This window comes from Aricia agestis, chromosome 1, assembly GCF_905147365.1.
Source record: "Aricia agestis chromosome 1, ilAriAges1.1, whole genome shotgun sequence".
Classification (NCBI taxonomy): Eukaryota; Metazoa; Arthropoda; class Insecta; order Lepidoptera; family Lycaenidae; genus Aricia; species Aricia agestis.
The window spans coordinates 7,611,655-7,630,703 of NC_056406.1; the positions used below are offsets into that span (position 1 = coordinate 7,611,655).

The window sequence follows — 19,049 nt, forward strand, 5'->3', positions numbered from 1 at the left end:
GGTGAACTGAGAAAATGTCTACAGCTGAGACTAGAATACAAAAAGAAAAAATTGAAACACAATTTTTCAAGCTCTTTTGTGTCCGATTTGAATTGTGCTCTACAAATGTACATAACGTACATTTAAATATTAATTAAATTCTAAATAATAGATATTGAATAATATCCATCTGACACTTTCGTCCTCAACACAAGTATGTACTTATTTGAAAATTTTCTCAGAAAAAAAATTTATGGTATTCATGTTTTAAAGCAACAAGAACTTAAAACGTTTAATTAAAAGCTACTAAAACTTAACAAATGGTTGGAGCTTGTAATATAATTTATTTTATTATCTCCGTACTTGATTAGTGGATAAAAAATAAATTCCTGATTAATGAATCGTCGTTAGGGCCGTGTAAAACAACGTAACGGTTAACTAACCCGGGTTTTCTAACTTACAAGAGATTCCAGATAAACGCTAAACTATAAATAATAAAACTCCTAAATGTCGCCTACCTCAGATCAAGATTAGAGTAACAACATTAATAAAATCGAGCCGAATTTATTTAACAGTCAGAGGGCGCCACTACGTCTCATTGATATACGGAGGTGCTACACACGCGAACAAAAAAGGCTCTTGTTTTGTGGTCGTCAAGAGTTCTTTTTCTACGTTGGTGGTAGCACTTATAAATTTACTCTATTTTACTTAATTTAAAATCTCCGAGATGCGACGTGTTTCTAATACGATATTTGAAGTAAGTAAGGCTTGCTTACATGTCTTCATTTTGAAGACATGTAAGTATGTGCTTAAGGGTTAAAAAATCTTTCAAATTGTAGAGTTTTGATCATTGTCAATTCCAATAAACATTAATAATAATTATTAAGTAATTAGGTAGGTAACCTTAGATACCTAAGACTTTTTGAAAACATACCGAGAAGACAACGAATAGTGTATAAAAAATAAGTAAAACAACATAGGTAGAGTTGGAAACGATGCCTAGTCACAGAATATACATATATTAGTAGTACCAAGCCTAGTTTCACGATTGCCAGTTTGTCGTCGCGTTGTATTTTATCCGCAATTTATGTGCGTCTAGGCTTTAGAGAGCGTGCTAGTTAAACTTACACTCGACGTACTAGGAGAACATAAGCCAAAGGATATGTGTGAGGAACATTATAAATCACCGCGCGCATAACGCGAGGTGTGAGGCCGGCCGATCTCGCGATACCGACCTCTAATTTATACGTTTTACGCGGCGACATGCGCCCGCGCGCGCTTCGAAATCGTTTCTTACATAGGCTGTTTCTCCGTTCCTTATGGACCACAGAGAAACCTCCGTACTAAATTTAAAAAAAACAGGTGGATATGATAATGATAGTCTGTTGTTTTTAAGCTATTTAGTATTTAGTTATAGAACTATGTCATTATTAATTATGCAGATTTTATCAAATTTTGTTACATTTATGTCTAAGCTGCTCATAAAAATACTTAAGTATAATGTACACTTAAATCATTAAATAAAATATGAAAATAATAAAAAAACAACATCTGCTCTACATTTTATTAGCGCACATTAAAATTAAATACATCAAGATCTGCATCTTTATGACAATACCTAGTCTATAAATTTTATATCGCCTTAGCTAATAAGACACGTGAATAACGATTATTGCGTAAAGATCTAAAATTGAAATAAAAAAATCGAAGAACTTCGAGGAACATTCGATTTATTAATTGAAGCCACAAACAGTGTCATCCCGTAGAGGGGCAGCGAAGGTTCGAACAAAACTGTTATTTATCTGTACGTAATTCGTTTATTGTTTTATCTCGGTTTATTTACGGTGTGGGATCGTCCCCGGCCCGCGCCCGCGCCAGTCCCGCGTCGGCCCCGTCGCGCTCCCGGCTCCTCGTCGAATAAATTTTCAAATTTATCGTCCGCCATAATGTTCGGTTATCGTTGATAATACGAGAGATACCTATTGGTGTGATATTAATTCGACGCGTACGTTTTATTTATTCCGAGTCGTCGCCGTCGTGTGAAATGTCAATTTTAATAGTGATTTATACGATGCTCCTTTTATATTTTTATTGTTTAAGGCGACAGTCATTCGTTACACCCTTTTGTTACTCATGTTAATGGAGAGGATGCTTATTATTTAGCGTGTTTTGAGGAATTTCGGAAATTATATTGGCGGTCACGCAAATTAATAAGGCGAGACATTTTTAACATTTTCGAATGTTGAACGTTTCCAAATTTGAATGATGCCCCGGACCTTTTCTTAAAAAGTGAGGTGTTTTATTCGACAACACTAAAAATATTCGCGCCTAAACGTCCATATAAAAGCTCGCCTTAAAGTTGTTTATCGTTCCATATTAAAGTAAAGTATCGCATGCAGAATTAACACGAGTTACGACCAATCGGTGTTGTTTTGAATTAACCGGACAATTTAAGGAGTACTATCGAGAGAGACATCTCGCTCGATAAATCGCCCCTCGTTGGGCTATCAACTTGTACAAATTTGTTTTTATTGCTGTTATCTCTGGGTGGCTTTGTATCGAGCCTTTGCTTTCTTTGTTTATTACACGTTTGTCTTTAGCATTATTAAACGATTCGTTGTAAGAAACACGCGGCGCGTCCTGTTGTCCTGGTAGCGTCAACTATATTTTATTATTTTGAACCTTTGAAACCTCTGCGTGCCTTTTTAAGGCTTTATTGTTAAATGTTCATAATGATTTTTTTTCTTTAAGTACAAATGGTTAAAGCTTGTTGAGCTTTTTATGGCCATCTGAATAATAATAATTATTATAAATTTGTTTCAAATTTTTTATATTATTTGTGCTTGCTATTTTTCCAGCTATTTCGACCTCCCAAGGAAACTAAGTCAACGATCCCTTTTGGTGATAACTGATATCAAAATCACTATTACTGCGTACCAGGCCATCAACTGTCGATGCATTCCAAATTAAATCGTCACATTCTCATATCTGAAAGCTGACCCCTCGTAGTTATGATAACCTGGTGTCGGGTAGCTAACGACGCTCTGTCCCGTAGGTACACCAACGACACCACAATATCGGCATTACGACTTTTTAATGGCCCCTAAAGATTAACGTATGAATGGGTAACCTGAGATCTGACGCCGTTCCACTCGGAAAACATAAACAGCATGTCCGCACTCGTGTTTGTGCCCACACAATTTAACTACCCTACTAGCAAACTAAATCAAAATGTGCAAAATAACGTGCAAGTTCCATGCATAAGCCTCATGCTACGAGTGTGCAGTCGGAAGAAGGTGCTATAATTGACATTTTCTGACCTTAGGCTCAGCGTGATCCAAGCTGCAGCGCGGGGAGGAACCGCCGAGGTATCCGCACGGCATCAGTGTCACCATGTTGACTCTGTACTGACCATCACACACTAGACTTCACTGTGACAGTGTTTCTATTGAACAGTTTATCGTATCGCATTTTAATGTTCGATTTTCAAATAAGATTTAGTTAGGTACTATCCATGTTCCACTTTTGTTATACCTAAAACCAAACGTTATATTGTTAACACTAGATACATAAGTCGTCAGAAGTATTGGAACAAGTAAGAAACATAAAGTGTTTTAGGACATTTTTATTTATTCGTTTTACAATCTAGAGTTTTATCCCTTTTATTAGGTACCTACTTGAATAAACTAAAAAGTGGCTGAAAATTTCAAACAATGCCATATTTTATTTCAATGGTTTTTATTTAAGGTAACTCACAAGTCACAACCGCCTAGATAGGCTGTTCTTACAAAAGCTTACGCTTTATCTTTCTATAAACGATTAACCTAGTTTGTACGTTTATTTCCGTTTTACAGAAACGAATTAAATCGGAGAAGGAAAATGAATTCTCGAAACAAGAGACCAACTTTTTTGTTGTTAATCTGATTTGGAGGGAGCGAAATTTTGCGTTACGAAAATAAAGCATTACAAAATTGCCGTTAGCAATTATAACGCTACGTTGGTGGCTAGTTATTGAAAGGCTGTTAGTCATCGCCCCTCGTCAAAAATAATAATAATAAAAACAAAAGAAAAAAACATGGTGGACCACCCACATACTTTGAATTTCGAATGTCGATGGAACGTGTTCATCAAGATGTCAAATCGACTTTGACGTAATCGAGAGTGTACATTTTTAATGTTACTAACAGATACGAACCGGCTTCTGTAAAGCTACATGGATATAAAACTAATGATAGGTACTTAGTAGATATACGTACAATTAATCTTAAAAATATAATTATATTGAATGGTATTTTCACGGTTTTTTGGATTTTCCCTACTTTAAAATTTAATCCTTTAGAGGGCGACTAACCCCAAAAATCAAACATTCCTTCTCTCTTCACACTCACGCTCGTCTTTCATAATATGCCAGGTGAAAAAGAACGACGCGGATTCATCGCCAAATTAGTTTTTTCTCAATAGCTCGATAAATATACCTACAACATATTTTTAAAAATCCGCTAGGTCGATCTCTCAATGATAGAATTTTATACAATGTGTTAAAATATTAACTTAGTTCAATGCACAACTATGGCAATAAATGAAAAATTCGTGAAAATTAGATGCATCTTTGTGATTTTTTTCTATCGAGAAAATTTTAAGATATCGTGTTTTTGCTCAGATCGAATTCTCGGAAATAGAATGTAGTATCTAATTTTAGAAAATGAAACATTTCGGGGCTTGTTTTCAAGTACTAAAATTAAATGAATTATAAAATCGACACTTTAGGGTTAGTCGCCCCCTTAAGTGGGTGAATATCGAAACTAAGCCATTTTTTTGCGCAGGGGAAACCCTTTATGGAACATCGAAACAAAGCCTGCACAATATATTTTATTAAACACTGTTTAGTGTTTACTAGCTCAACATAGTTAAGAAAAACAAATTAAGTACTTACTGATAATTAAAATTACAAATTAATGTCTAATAACTTCTGGTTTTCTTAGAAATGGTAGACAGCTTTTATGTGTAATTAAAATTAAAAACCCTTTAGACTTATACCATACAAAGTACAATCTAATAAAATAACAATATTTAACTTGTCAGGCTTCTTGATATCTTTGCAACATTGATTCTGTGGTTTGATTTACAAGAAAGCTCTACTGCCTACTTAGTCCAACTGTAGTTGGAGTTACTGCTTATTTACCTATTATTGTACAGAATATATTTTAATTCGACAGAGTCTGTCTGCTTTTTATCTAATAACGGTTAAAACGCTGAGCCGATGCACCTATGTAAAATTGCTTTTTTCGGCTGGTTTCGTTTTGGAAGTAGGAAGCCACGGAAAAATGGTTCCACTGATAAACGAATCTCTGCGGAAACTTTAACATTCAATCTAGTACCCTACACGCTACAGAAGTTAGTTTGTTTATTACTAAAGTAATAAAAAAATAACTTCTGTAGCGTCCAGTTTTCCAAAATATAATAATCGGCCAAGTGCGAGTCGGACTCGCGCACGAAGACTTTCGTACCGTTATAGAACAAAATTAGGCCAAAAAATGTGTTTTTTGTATGGGAGCCCTCCTTAAATTTTTATTTTATTTTAATATTATTATTAATTATTAAAGTACATATTATATAATTAAGGACTTTATGCAAATGTTATATCCTTAGCTTTTGCTATTATTGATATCGAGCAAAAAAAGCCAAAAGAATCATGTTACACAATCTGTGAAAATTTCAGAAGTGTAGCTTCTTGAGATACAGCCTGGAGACAGACAGACAGACAGACAGACATACAGACGGACAGATGGACAGGCATCGAAATCTCAGTAATAGGGTCCCGTTTTTACCCTTTGGTTACGGAACCCTAAAAAGTTTACCGATAAATCCGTAGTGGGAACTCTACATACTACCGCGCAGCGGCCAGTGTACTAAATACCTATTATGGGAGCACTCGAGACTAGAGAAATCACTAATCATTAATTAAATTAATATGCTGCTTCTGGTTTTCATGGAACTCATCGAAATTTTATGTGTAATTAAAATCAGAAACAATAATCCTAAAGTTCGTTATGGGAACTCTCCATGCTACCGCGTTATGTCTTATGATATACGGTTGTTAAGGCGACGCTTGCCGGCGGGGGGTTACGGTAGCGTCCAGCCCTGCGTGATACCACCTTTGTTTACCATTTTATCTTTTTTAACTTTATCTTTTGTGGTAACAGATAAATTGGGCAGTTTAAATGTTGGGAAAACGTACTTTTGTTTTACAGATTGTATCTATTTGTTTCTAAGACTTGATTGCTGAGATTTTTGATATTTAAAGTTAAAATTTAATCGTAGGCTGTTCTCCGTAAACTGAAAAAGATAGAATGTCATAAAATTCTACTTTAGTGTTGAAACATATACACTATCTCGGAAACCGAAGACTTTACATTTGGTGGAAATTTCGCGGTTGATTTTCAGAAAATTCATATTATGACATTATTGACACACTATAAAATATGTTAAAAGTTAGTTTTTCTTTGCATTATAAGTTGCCACTGGACTAAGCCCTATTTTATCTGAAAGTATTTAAGTAACATTGTAGGCACCACCGAAACTATAATTTGGCTATAATAAAATAAAATATAAAATAAACTTTACCGTTCCATTCTTAAGATCGCAAGTTGATTTTCAGAACAGAGATAAGCAGTATGTTTTAATTTAACAGATGATTATGGGAGCACAAACTCTTGCTCGTAAAATGTATGTATTTACTACTGTGCTGTAAGCTACACCGCACATTATATGCAAGTTTTTATCTCCGTCATGCGATCTAATTCCGAAAACCACAATCTATCTTTTATCAGTAAACATTTGCATATCAACTTTATTTGCGATGTTATAAACGTTTTATTAAGAACATTAAAAAGTTTAAGTACTATAATTTTCAATTATTCTTTTTTTAATTGCATAGGTTTCAAATGTCGTGATAAGATGAATGTTACCACTGATTTGGAGTCTGTAGGACGTTGTCATCATCTAAAAAATACTAATATAAAATATTACTTAGTTACGTTCAGCGGAAACTTTTAATACCTAATCCCAAATGGGTAAGTATATTTAGCATAGAAGCAAGACGAAACAATGACAACGCGAAAAAAATTAAGATTTGCTATCGAAGATTTAAGTTTAATCATTAGACAAAGACGTTTAAATGTAGGAGTTTACAGAGTAAAAAATAAAATAACAACTTACGCCGTACTGCACTATGCATGGACAGTGGACGATGATGTGAAAGAAGGCATGTACCTACTTAAGTCACAGAATACATAATATTATGAACGTAAGTTATAACAGTTATTAGAGTTTTTGAGTAGTTTCACCAACTTTAACAGTTTCTTTGACAGAAGAGTTTTTGACTTTTTACTTGCACAGGTGTCGCATAACACTTGAACTCATTTAATTACTATTGAATAGTAGTAAATATCTATATATTAATACGTGAGCCAAAAACTTTGTATCCCTTTTGACGAAAAATGGGGAAACGAAGGTGTATGAAATTTTGCACAGTTATAGTAATTTATATAGGCCAGTCTGAGATCAGCTGAGTCCCAGAGACAAGAGTTGAAAATATGATAGGTAGTAGTCCTAAATCCTAATGTCGTTGAAATTATAAGGTCGAATTTCGACCAGCAGTTATAATTATAACATCAGAAACTTAAAATTTTTAACATGGATCACAGGCACGAATTCTCCCTTATTGAATTAAAGATTGCTTCTATTTTTAGCTACCAATAAGTACTTAAGTACAATTTGCGCTGATCGTAGCACAATATTTAAATGCAAAAATGTGTAATGTGCAATTATGTGATCGTTATTATGGTATAATGTCGTACAGTACAAGGATTCCAGTTAGCAATATTGTTTAAAACCTATGTCTAGACGGGCCTTAATAGGATTCGAGACCGCGCAGTGCAAGCACCTTTAAGGCTCGCAACACAGGGGACGGTAATTCTAATCGTTTTATTAAATAAATTTCTGGATCTTTTTTTCCAAACTAGAATATTATGATTTTCTTTCCTTATCTAAAAGATTTAAATTTTTAAATTTATCTTAATGCCTTTTTAATATCAGTGCATAAAATAAATATTAAAATAATCTACATCTAAATATGAGTCCTTGAGATAAATCTAGTTAATATACCAAAACAAAATGAAGATAATATGAGTTTTAATTAATACTTTTATTGCTCAAGAATAGAATAATAATAGGTACTTACTACGAGAAAAAGTAAGTTCATTATTCAATTTTGAATATGAGATGACTTTCTGCTTATGCAAACTCAAAATTTTTAGTTTCAATGTAACCTACACGAATGATCATAATCAAAAGATGCTACGTCTGAAGTAAACCTTACTTCAATTAACCTGCAGGCTTGTAAATGAAATTACAATTATTTAAGGTCTATTTATATTCAAAACTAACACAAACCTTAGTAAACAAATAATGGTAATGTTCTTGCCAATGAATTGAGGAGCAACATTAAGTTCGTAGTGTAATAAATAATTGTAGGTTATTGAAAAAAAATCAATGTTTAGAGAATTATGAATTATTAAACAATTCAAAAAGTTAAGTACATATTTTTCATATTTGATTTCCTAGTACCTATCTACAAACTGACCAATATAGAAAACTATACTACTTAATAAAAGGAGCTTTAATTTTTGGTAGTAGAATGAGACTTGTTTTTGTGTCCTTTTTTCATTTCGATGAACTAATTCGTCGAATCCAAACCGAGTATAAAACTCGTTTGTTTTAAACAAAAAAAAAGTTGTACGCGACCAGTACCGCGCGTCACTTGAACTGTAAAAATCGATAATGTGATAATATTTATGATCGAGTTCGAATCGATCGCGAATAACCGCCGCTTGTAATCTTTGATTTAAATACAATAAATGTTTGTTCTCCTGACAAATACAAATTAGGAACAAAATGGTGTTGATGTTTTTTTTTCAGACACGAATAAAATAACATTTTTAGTGTTGTGAAACACTTAATGCGACGCGTAACTGTCTTTTGATGGTCGATTTTTTGTGGTGATGTCCGTCGCCAAATCAATAAGCCTAAGATACATTTTTCATTTATACATCTGTTGCACTTGTACAATATTAAATTTGGAATTTTTCTAATCTTTTTAGAAAGAGTATAATCTTTCAATATGGCCTAGAGTAGCTTAAATTAAACCTTGCTGAAAAAAATTCGGATGTTACTTTCCTGAAACTTTTCACCTCGTTGGCGTCAAAAACAATAATATTATGTAATTATTATCCTTGACGCCAATGAGGTACTTACTTCATACTAATTAGTTACACATAATTTGTTACACAATCACGCGTTAATTAAAAACAGTCGGGTATATATTATATTTAAAATTTAAATACATCATTTAAAGCCGTGTTCGGTGGCGGACAAAACGGTAACAAGATAAAATCGGCTATCTGATGCATAAACTAATCGATTTTAATCGAATGAGGCTTCATTAAATTATCGAGTAATTTTGTGAATTTGGATGACCAATGTATTGAAAATTATTTATATTATGTTTGGGTTAAATGTTAATGTGGCAGTGCAGTGACTTGACCTTTCGTAAACATTACTTTACGTTTAATCATAATAAAAATGAGTGGACACAATAAGGTAATATTATAATTTAATAAAATGGATTTTTAATTTCGTAAAATTTAGGCTTATTACGTGGAAAAGTGCATACCATCACTTATTAATTGAATACGTGGATGAAGTGGGTAACTGACAGTTTAAAAAAAAAGTCGTCTTTCTTGCATAAATGGAGGCTTTAGGACCGGGAAAATTATTGTAATTAAAAAAATGTTGGTTAAAATTATTGTTTAGGAAAATAATTGTAATTAAAAATGTGGGTTAAAAATTAAAATTATGGTGGTGTTAAAATTATTGGGAAAACTACTCCCAATAATTTTAACACTACCTGTGGGTCTCCATTGGGGACGGCAATCGCTTACCATCAAATCTATACCAGCTTTTAGCTTCGTAATACAAGCAAAATACAAAACTAGTATGATGCCCGCATCTCCATTGCGAATAAATTCGTTTATAATGTGGGAACCGTACAGTTTTCCCAGATAAAAAGTAGGTACTAGATATCCTATGTCTTTTCCCAGATCTCAAATTATCGCCATACCAAGTTACATCCAAATTGCTTTGTTGGTTTAAGCGTAAAGAGGTGACAGACAGACAGACAGACACACTTTTGCTTATAAAATATTACCGTCGATAACTAAGTAGGTGAATGTAGGTAGATATTATTGTTTATTTTCGCTTAGAAAGCACTGCGCCAGTTATTATGTGACCTTGGTGTCATGAAATTAATTCCTAGAATAAAAACTGTCGGCTTGCTTAATATTGTTATTTTTACGACAAAACAATGTTAAAAAATATTCGTCAACATAATATTGACCGCCCGCGATGTATAAAAGTCAGCACTATTTTATGAACGTCTACTTTATAAACATTTTGTATGTAGAGACTAAAACGTCTATGTCTGATCCTGAGTAGAAAAATAGACACAAGGATAGAGAGAAATAGTATTTAAAACTAACGTAAGTCGATAATTCAGATTCATAATTAACCTTATTTCGAGGTAAGTGATAACTGATAACAAAAAAATTGTGGTAAAAAATACAATTTTATTGATCTTTGCCTAATATAGGAAGTACCTTTGGCGTAGCGCGCCGCTACGAATCCAATTAAGGGGTGTTCACATTTTTGTGATTCTTACTAACATGTGAAACACACTATGTTTCAGTGTGTGTGTGCTTTTTCAATCATAAGTAAAATTATTTCATCGTCATCGTCTTAATCATTATTAGTTAGCGCTTATGATAACTTAATGTATGTTGGATTAATGGCAGAGCAAAAGCCGCGCTTATTCTGTACTCACATACGGTTTTGCTCAATAGTTTTACTCCAAATCAAAGGAAATGACATATTTGACATATTTAATTTCATCGAGCCGAAGCGAGCCTTCGAGCTGTCGGTTTTGGCGGTCCACACGGTGGTTATTGCTCAATTTGGAGTAAAACTATCGAGCAAAACCGTATGTCAGTACTTAGTATTAGACGCGTTTTATTTACCTACTAGATAGGTAATAATAAATAGAAATCAAGTTATTATCATACTTTAATCAAGATGTAAAATCTCGAAAATATGTTCAACATCCATAAAATTGGCCAATAAAACATCCAACATTTCGTTTTAGAATTCTCGCAAATATTTTTATCTGTGCACATCAAACGATAGTGGTTGGAAATAAAATGTTTATGTGTATGAATAAGTACCATTGTGTTCCGTCAGCTGCCGAATTACATCCGATGTCCTATCTCCTTCCCGCGCCCCGCCCACCCCACACCACGCCCCTTCCGCCCAAACTAAATTGAATTTCGAACAATACAACTATTACCGCGCGCCTAATCTAATTTCATCTCTATCTCACCGTGATAAGTATCAATTTACCGTGTCTGGTCTAGTAACAATGTGAGGGTTGCTCTTTTGTTAAATTCCTGTTATTCAAATTGGAATTTTATTATTACCTTCTAATTGTTATCGTATATAAGTAGCTGGTATCTATTCTGCTTTGCAGGCTTCAGTCTGGAGTTATTCCTAAAAATCTTTCACGAGGAATATGTTAATGTTACAAAAACATACTCTATGTATAGGGATATCAGATTTTATGAAGAATATTCCAGTCAATAAAAAGCGTCAACATTGTTTTATATAGTGTCACCACTTTACATAGTCGCAAGTAGCTAAGTAGGCACTTTAATTTGTAGCGTTTATTGGTTTGAGTACCTACTTTCTTAAAAAGGGCAGGCTATTTTTACACCGCACTGTGGGTGCTTAAACAGGTAGAGGCCGAGTGAGAGGCCCGGGCGAGATTACCTAATTAACGCTACCGGTTTTTATATTCATTTCAATTAATTTGACTACTATTAAAGAGCTTTATAACTCTACTCTTGTAGCCTCCTTTGTACATGTTGATGTCATTAATCATTAGAAATTAAAAGCTTTATAACTCTGCTTTTACGTGCTTTTATAGCGGACAGAATACTTTGTAGGTTAATGTTTTTACATACGAGATAAGTTGCTTAAATGAGAAGGATGAAAATAGTAGCCTATGTCTTTTCTTTTCGCTTATACTTCATTATGATTGAAATTCATAATTTTAAGTAGTTAAATAATGATTATTAAAATACCCAACAGCAGCCAAAGGTTTTTTAATTATGTTAAAATTACGCATAAACCTATTTAAGAATCCAAAAAACGGGGTGTGGACTGTGGTATTGCATAAAGTAGTCAATATTTTATTGCATTCATATGACATAATATCATGTAGAGTATACTCGACGCATATTTTCATACTTATACGTGGGAGAGCCATGCTTCTGCACGAATGGGCCGGCTCGACCGGAGAAATACCACGTTCTCACAGAAAACCGGCGTGAAACAGCGCTTGCGCTGTGTTTCGCCGAGTGAGTGAGTTTACCGGAGGCCCAATCCCCTAACCTATTCCCTTCCCTACCCTTCCCTATTCCCTTCCCTTCCCATCCCTGCCCTCCCCTATTACCCTATTCCCTCTTAAAAGGCCGGCAACGCACCTGCAGCTCTTCTGATGCTGCGAGTGTCCATGGGCGACGGAAGTTGCTTTCCATCAGGTGACCCGTTTGCTCGTTTGCCCCCTTATTTCATAAAAAAAGAAACAGAGGGACGATTCTCTTCCCTCGAAAGACGGTTAGATCGCTGGCTGTATGAGTCAGCCTGTAATTGAAGCAACATTCGAATTACGAATTCTCATACTATACTAAACTAAAGAACTAAACTAAAGAAAAGAAATACTATACTAAAGTAATTATAGTATTCACTATAACTTTAGTATTTAAAAAATCTCAAAACAAATCACCAAACATGATTATCTGTACTACAATTTACATTCCTTAATAATTAAAAACAAAATGTAGATGTTATCTGTACGACTACTACACAGGAATTCTTGTTAATTTATATAATTTATGTTAAAAGTGGTTGAAAGAAACTTTTTTTATGTTTTTACAACATTTTTGGGATTATATCATTGCTTAATTTCACTAATAAGATAACATTAAGTTGCAAGATTTCAACAATAATATGAATATTATAAAGCTTCATAATATATAATTAGTATATACTAATATACCTAGGTACATATTACAGAAGCTAGGTACTGGTCAGATTTGAAAAATTCTTTCAGTGTTAGATAGCTCATTTATCGCGGAAGGTTATAAATTATCACGCTAATTGCCGCACTCAGAGTTTTTTTTATGAAATAAGGGGCAAACGAGCAAACGGGTCACCTGATAGAAAGCAACTTTCGTTGCCCATGGACACTCGCAGCATCAGAAGAGCTGCAGGTGCGTTGCCGGCCTTTTAAGAGGGAATAGGGTAATAGGGGAGGGTAGGGAAGGGAAAAGGGTAGGGGATTGGGCCTCCGGTAAACTCACTCACTCGGCGAAACACAGCGCAAGCGCTGTTTCACGCCGGTTTGCTGTGTGCCCGTAGTTTTTCCCCGGTCGAGCCAGCCCATTCGTGCCGAAGCATGACTCTCCCACGTCAATACTATATTTAATGACGACTAAACTATAATTTAATGAAGAGTTTAACAGATATCGCATGGGGCTTATGTTGACATAATTTAATTACAGTTAATTATAATGTTTGTTTCTGAGTGCGGCAGTAAGACTGTGTCTAAAGTAGTCTAAATACACTAGGCCGAAAATACGCAGCCGAAGTTCGGCATGATTACGCTTGCAATGCGCTACGCATACAATATAACGCGACGTAATTTCGGCGTGGTGTGTCACCAGCAATTCAAGATATTATGTACATTGCAGGCGTAATCATGCCGAACTTCGGGCTCGTTTTTTCGGCCTAGTGTGTTTAGAGTTTTAAAGGGGTGACAGACGTGCGAGTAAGTACGCGGACTTGTGGCTCAACGACTACCTCGACGATCTTAATCGCCTGTGTGTCAGCAAAGAGCCGCGAGCCGCGAGCCTGGGAGCATGGTAATCCAGTGTGAGGGATTCTCGTGTGTCACCGACGGTAAGTTCGCAAACTTAAAACCCGCGTACTTTAAGTTCGTACGTCTATCAGGCACTTTAGACACCTTAACGTATAAAACCGAAGAAACAGAGGAAAATGTGGAAAAAACAGGAAAAAATATTTGAAAGTGCTCATCTTATGAACTACAGGAGCAATTTTCATGTTACATATTTGGCACAGATATAGAGAGGACCACCTGAAGGGTAAGGGACATATTATACTTTTTTTTTTGTGGATAAAATGTACAGTCTCCGTGAAATCCTTCATTTACGCGGGCGAAGCCGCGCGGAACATCTATTTGTTAAAATATTAAACTACCTATAGAGGTATTTAATAATATTGGATAACATTTGGAATTTTAGTAACGTGGATTTTTTTTTAGTTTTTAGGGTTCCGTACCCAAAGGGTGAAAACGAGACTCTATAATTATTAACAGAACAAAAATCGTAGCAAAATATAATGAAATTGGCTTTTTCAGACTAAACATAAAATTATTTATAATTTTGAATTGTACAACTTATTTTTATTCTTGTTATTTACCGAAACACTAATAATAATTTATATAATTAATATATACAATTAGTGTTAATTAATAAACTAACACTAATCGTATTCTTGTTATTTATCGAAAATGTCATTGATAAAATGTCATTTTCAAATAATTATCTATACTGTACTCGGCGAAACATGGCGGTAGCGGTCATTGACTCCTTGTCAAAAACTTCTCATTTTCTATACAAAACCGCGATTGACAACATCTGACACTTCATTGTCAATCGCGGTTTATATAGAAAATGACAAGTTTTTTACAGGAGTCAATGACCGCTACCGCCATGTTTCGCCGAGTACAATATATGTAGTTAGCCTGGTGGTCTGTGTGTTGAATTAATATAAACTATAAGTACATAATATAACTTTTATCAAGACAATAAACTAAATATTATGTTCATCATTGTTTATATTTGTTTTAAATATCTTACCATAACAAATGCAATATGCAAGACTTGTTTAGCGATGTAGGCTATTCTTTTCAAAACATAGTCCATAAGTAGATAAGCTTTAAGATGTTAGATAATAATATTATAGTGAACTCCACGTAAAGAAAATATAGTAGGTAATATTGAATTCCCATGATATCTTGCTAATTGATATATTATACTGCCTCTAATCCTACCTACGAGTACTCTAATGTGTCTTAGAACTAGTTACGAAATAATAAATAATAGTTATTAGTACCAGGAAAACATCACTTAAGAGCGCACCTGACCCTAACTTGACTACATAATTTAACCTTTTTTCATAATCATTATAGTTCGTCTTTTATTCAAGTAAAACTAACTTGGGGATGATTCCGCGCCGTCCTTTTTCACTTGGCATATGAAAGACGGGCGTGAGTGTGAAGAGAGGAGGACGATGTTTGATTTTTGGAGTCAGGAACGCTCTTAATAATTTCCAAATATCAATATTTAAATAACCCCATCACCACAATATGTCTGGTCGCTCGGAACCAAAAACTGCTCATAGACGCTGACCCATATAGCTGGAGCCAGTAGCTGGAATGCTTACTTGTAAATAGCACGACTCTGTACTCTGCAGTACAAAGTGCCGGCAGTGGAGGATCGAATTCTGCTGGCTTTGCAGTCACTACGAACGATGCCAGCGTAAAGAAGTTTTATAACTTTGTTGACTTTTTTAAAGCCTGTGTTCGCTGAGTTTTCAATTTTAACATTAAATACTAGCTGTCCCGGCAAACATTGTTTTGCCATATAAAGTATTTCGCCCATATTATTTTTTTGAAGTGATTAAATAAGTGTGGCACCATGGGCCATGGCAATTGGCAACGTCCATCGCTATCCCGTCGCGCAAACAATGGTCGCCGTCAGTCTCGAGTTGTAATAATTTACTATTATTTAATCAATAAATGCACTTATCAATATATAAAGTCGCCAGTAACCGATTCTGGCCTACTGAATATGCATAAAAAATTTGGTAAAAATCAGTAAAGCCGTTTCACTTTGACATTTGACTCTCGATATCGTGTCACATTCTCATTGTGACATGAGAATTTTATATATGTAATACTTTAGGGTGTGTATGAGTCCCATCATCCATGTATAGATTTTACTGTAAAAGTAGTAGCGCTGAAAGAGCAAAAATTATTTTCACTTTTGTATGGGAAAACTCGTGACGCTGCGGCGCTTGCTCATACAAATCACAAAAAAATTTGTTCGTTCAGCGCTGCTATTTTCACAGTGAACTCTCTACAAGGAACACATACACACCCTAAAGTATTATCACTTAGTTTTGTTACACCCTGTATAAGAAAGATTATGAAGATTTAAGATTCATCACGTGGTTTGGACCATAAAGTTGTCTAAAGATGGGCTTTAGGGTCTGAAGGTGGTATTTGAATCCACTTAAATGTCCGTTCACCATAGGTAAAACAATACAATATTATGTTATTTCACAAATTCCTAAGAGGCCGTAGCACCTCCCGTAGATTCAAAGAAGTTTGATTTTAATGGTGCGTCACATCTTGGTGTGAATTAGCCCTAGCACTGAATTATAAAATAATACTACCGCCTACTTACGTTTGTTATACCTCTAACTTTGACTAGAATTACCAGCCCCCGTAGACAAGTGGCAAAACGCTAACGCTAATGCTAGCGCTACAAAATGTATGGATTTGACATTAGTATTCGCTAGCGAAGCGATGACATATGTCAAATCGCATACATTTTGTAGCGCTAGCGTTAGCGTTAGCGCTTTGCCACTTGTCTACAGACCCAGGTTTTAAAGAGTGATTTTGATCGTGAGCCCCACGCGTCGCTAAACCAATAAAGTACAAGTCAAACACACGATTTGCATAAAATAGAAGGAGGTTATAAACATTGTGATTTTATTATACGTAATTAGAATTTATAGTCCATTTAAATAAATTTAACGATTACTTAAACGTATGTTCGAATCAGAAAGAGCGTTTTCGAATGGTTATTTAACTCAGATGTGTAGGATACGGTACACAATAAAATTTGAACATTCATCTGCCTAATTCCATTTTAATCCACGATAAATCTAGACAGTTTTTATGAATAGATCAAGATATGAGTACGAGGGGAACGAATTTCGTCCTCCAAATACTGATACACAGATAAGCGAGACGTTGAAAGGGCCGTGATGATTATCTTCGAATTCTTACACATTCCTGAATTCCTGGTACGTCTTTTGAATAAATAATAAACTTTTTGTGAAACAAAAATTACGGATCTACTTCATCCTATATAAGATTATGGAATAACTTTTATAATCTCTTATCATCTTCAACGAGAGGTTATTTTCATTTCTTGTGATAGGATCTGGTGTTAAGAATAGAGTTAGGGCATAGGGTTTTATTTGTATTCTAGTTATCAAGCACGAAAGGTTAGCAAGCATTTAGCAAGTTTATAATATTAATATCATTTCTTTTTTCGAACGAAAATATAATGAACTGCGGTTTTTAGGTCCTATCATACCTAGTAAGACTTTTGACTTTTTTTAATTCTCATTTGCTACACGAATTAAATTATGATCAATGTTCTAAGAAATCATTACCATTAACAAATCAGGCAACGGAACAGTCGCATTATAACAGTCACTCACGAAATAAATGAACAAAAATAATGGCCGCTTAAACAATACATCCGTTATTATTTGACTAACAAATAACTTTTGTCGGCAGTTCAGTTGCTGGAAAAACTTAAGCACCTTCTCAAACCAACGTTGCATTAATCCAATATTTTATGAGTAACGAGGTTTACGAATTAAGTATACATATTGGAAAATTAGTATTAAGTAAAATATATTGGAGAACTTTACGAAAATTAATATTATATTCACTAAATATACTTAATATTAATGTTCGTAAAAAATACTAAAGCAAGTAATAATTACAACTGAGAATTTTATAAACATTTGAAGTGCCCTATTTTCCATTATTGATACCGAGCAAAAAGAAGCAAAAAATTACGTTTGTTTTATGGGGCCCCCTTAAATATTTATTTTGTTTTTAGTATTTGTTGTTATATCGGCAATAGATATACACAATCTGTAAACATTTCAGAAATCTAGCAATAGTGGTTCTTGAGATACAGCCTGGAGACAGACAGACGGACAGACAGACATCGAAGTCTTAGTAATAGGGTCCCGTTATTACCCTTTGGGTACGTAACCCTAAAAAAAACAATAATTCGTATTCCTACTTTTGCTATTGAGTTACTTTTTCATTTTTGAGTTAAGTACAACTAAATCAGTAATTATCTATAGAACGAAAAACATACAGGCTGTGAGGAGATGTTTCATACGTTGCCAGGCTTACAGGCCACAGGCCACAGCCCACAGGGCACAGCCATACACCGTACCGGAAATTTCACGTCAACGCGTTACCAAAGCCCTTTATCATAGGCATCAAATGAGATGGTGTTTAGCACAAGCCGCACTTGATATATTTTTTGTTCAAATCGGAATTCGTGCCCACAACACTCGCATTGTGCGCGTGCGCTGCTCGAGCACTTCCAAGAATGATTTCGTCGGAGGAGCGAGAGGGATATACACGAAATTCACGCACGAGAAAGGGAAGGGTGTAGAACATAATTTTTGTTTTTCTTTTCGTTAATCTTCGGCCACATGTGGCGATTGTTCTGGACCTTATGGTCATTCGCTGTGCCTCGATTTTGTCGTTCGCTTTTTATGTTATGGTTACTGAACTTTTGGGGTGCTATTTTAATTGATATGTTTCGTGAATTCCGTTCACACACTCGCATTTACATATTTGGCTGAGCTTTGCTCATTTTTAGGGTTCCGTTACCAAAGGGTACTGAGACTTCGATGTCTGTCCGTCTGTCTGTCTGTCTCCAGGCTGTAACTCAATAACCGCTATAGCTAGACTTCTGAAATTTTCACCA

At 34.7% G+C, this 19,049-nt stretch overlaps 1 protein-coding gene across 5 annotated transcripts in view; it reads right to left on the minus strand.

Moving 5' to 3' along the window:
* The window catches only part of LOC121731703 (eyes absent homolog 2), a 45,545-nt gene that overhangs the window by 18,181 nt on the left and 8,315 nt on the right, over positions 1-19,049 (minus strand). For 4 of the 5 annotated variants that reach the window (XM_042121306.1, XM_042121298.1, XM_042121289.1 and 1 more), the window contains one exon: positions 3,300-3,513. The exons of the other annotated variant lie outside the window; for it this stretch is intronic. In XM_042121306.1, the coding sequence (XP_041977240.1) occupies positions 3,300-3,374 (75 nt within the window). In that variant the 5' untranslated portion in view covers positions 3,375-3,513. The remainder of the gene's footprint in view (positions 1-3,299; positions 3,514-19,049) is intronic. 5 annotated transcript variants of the gene reach the window in all.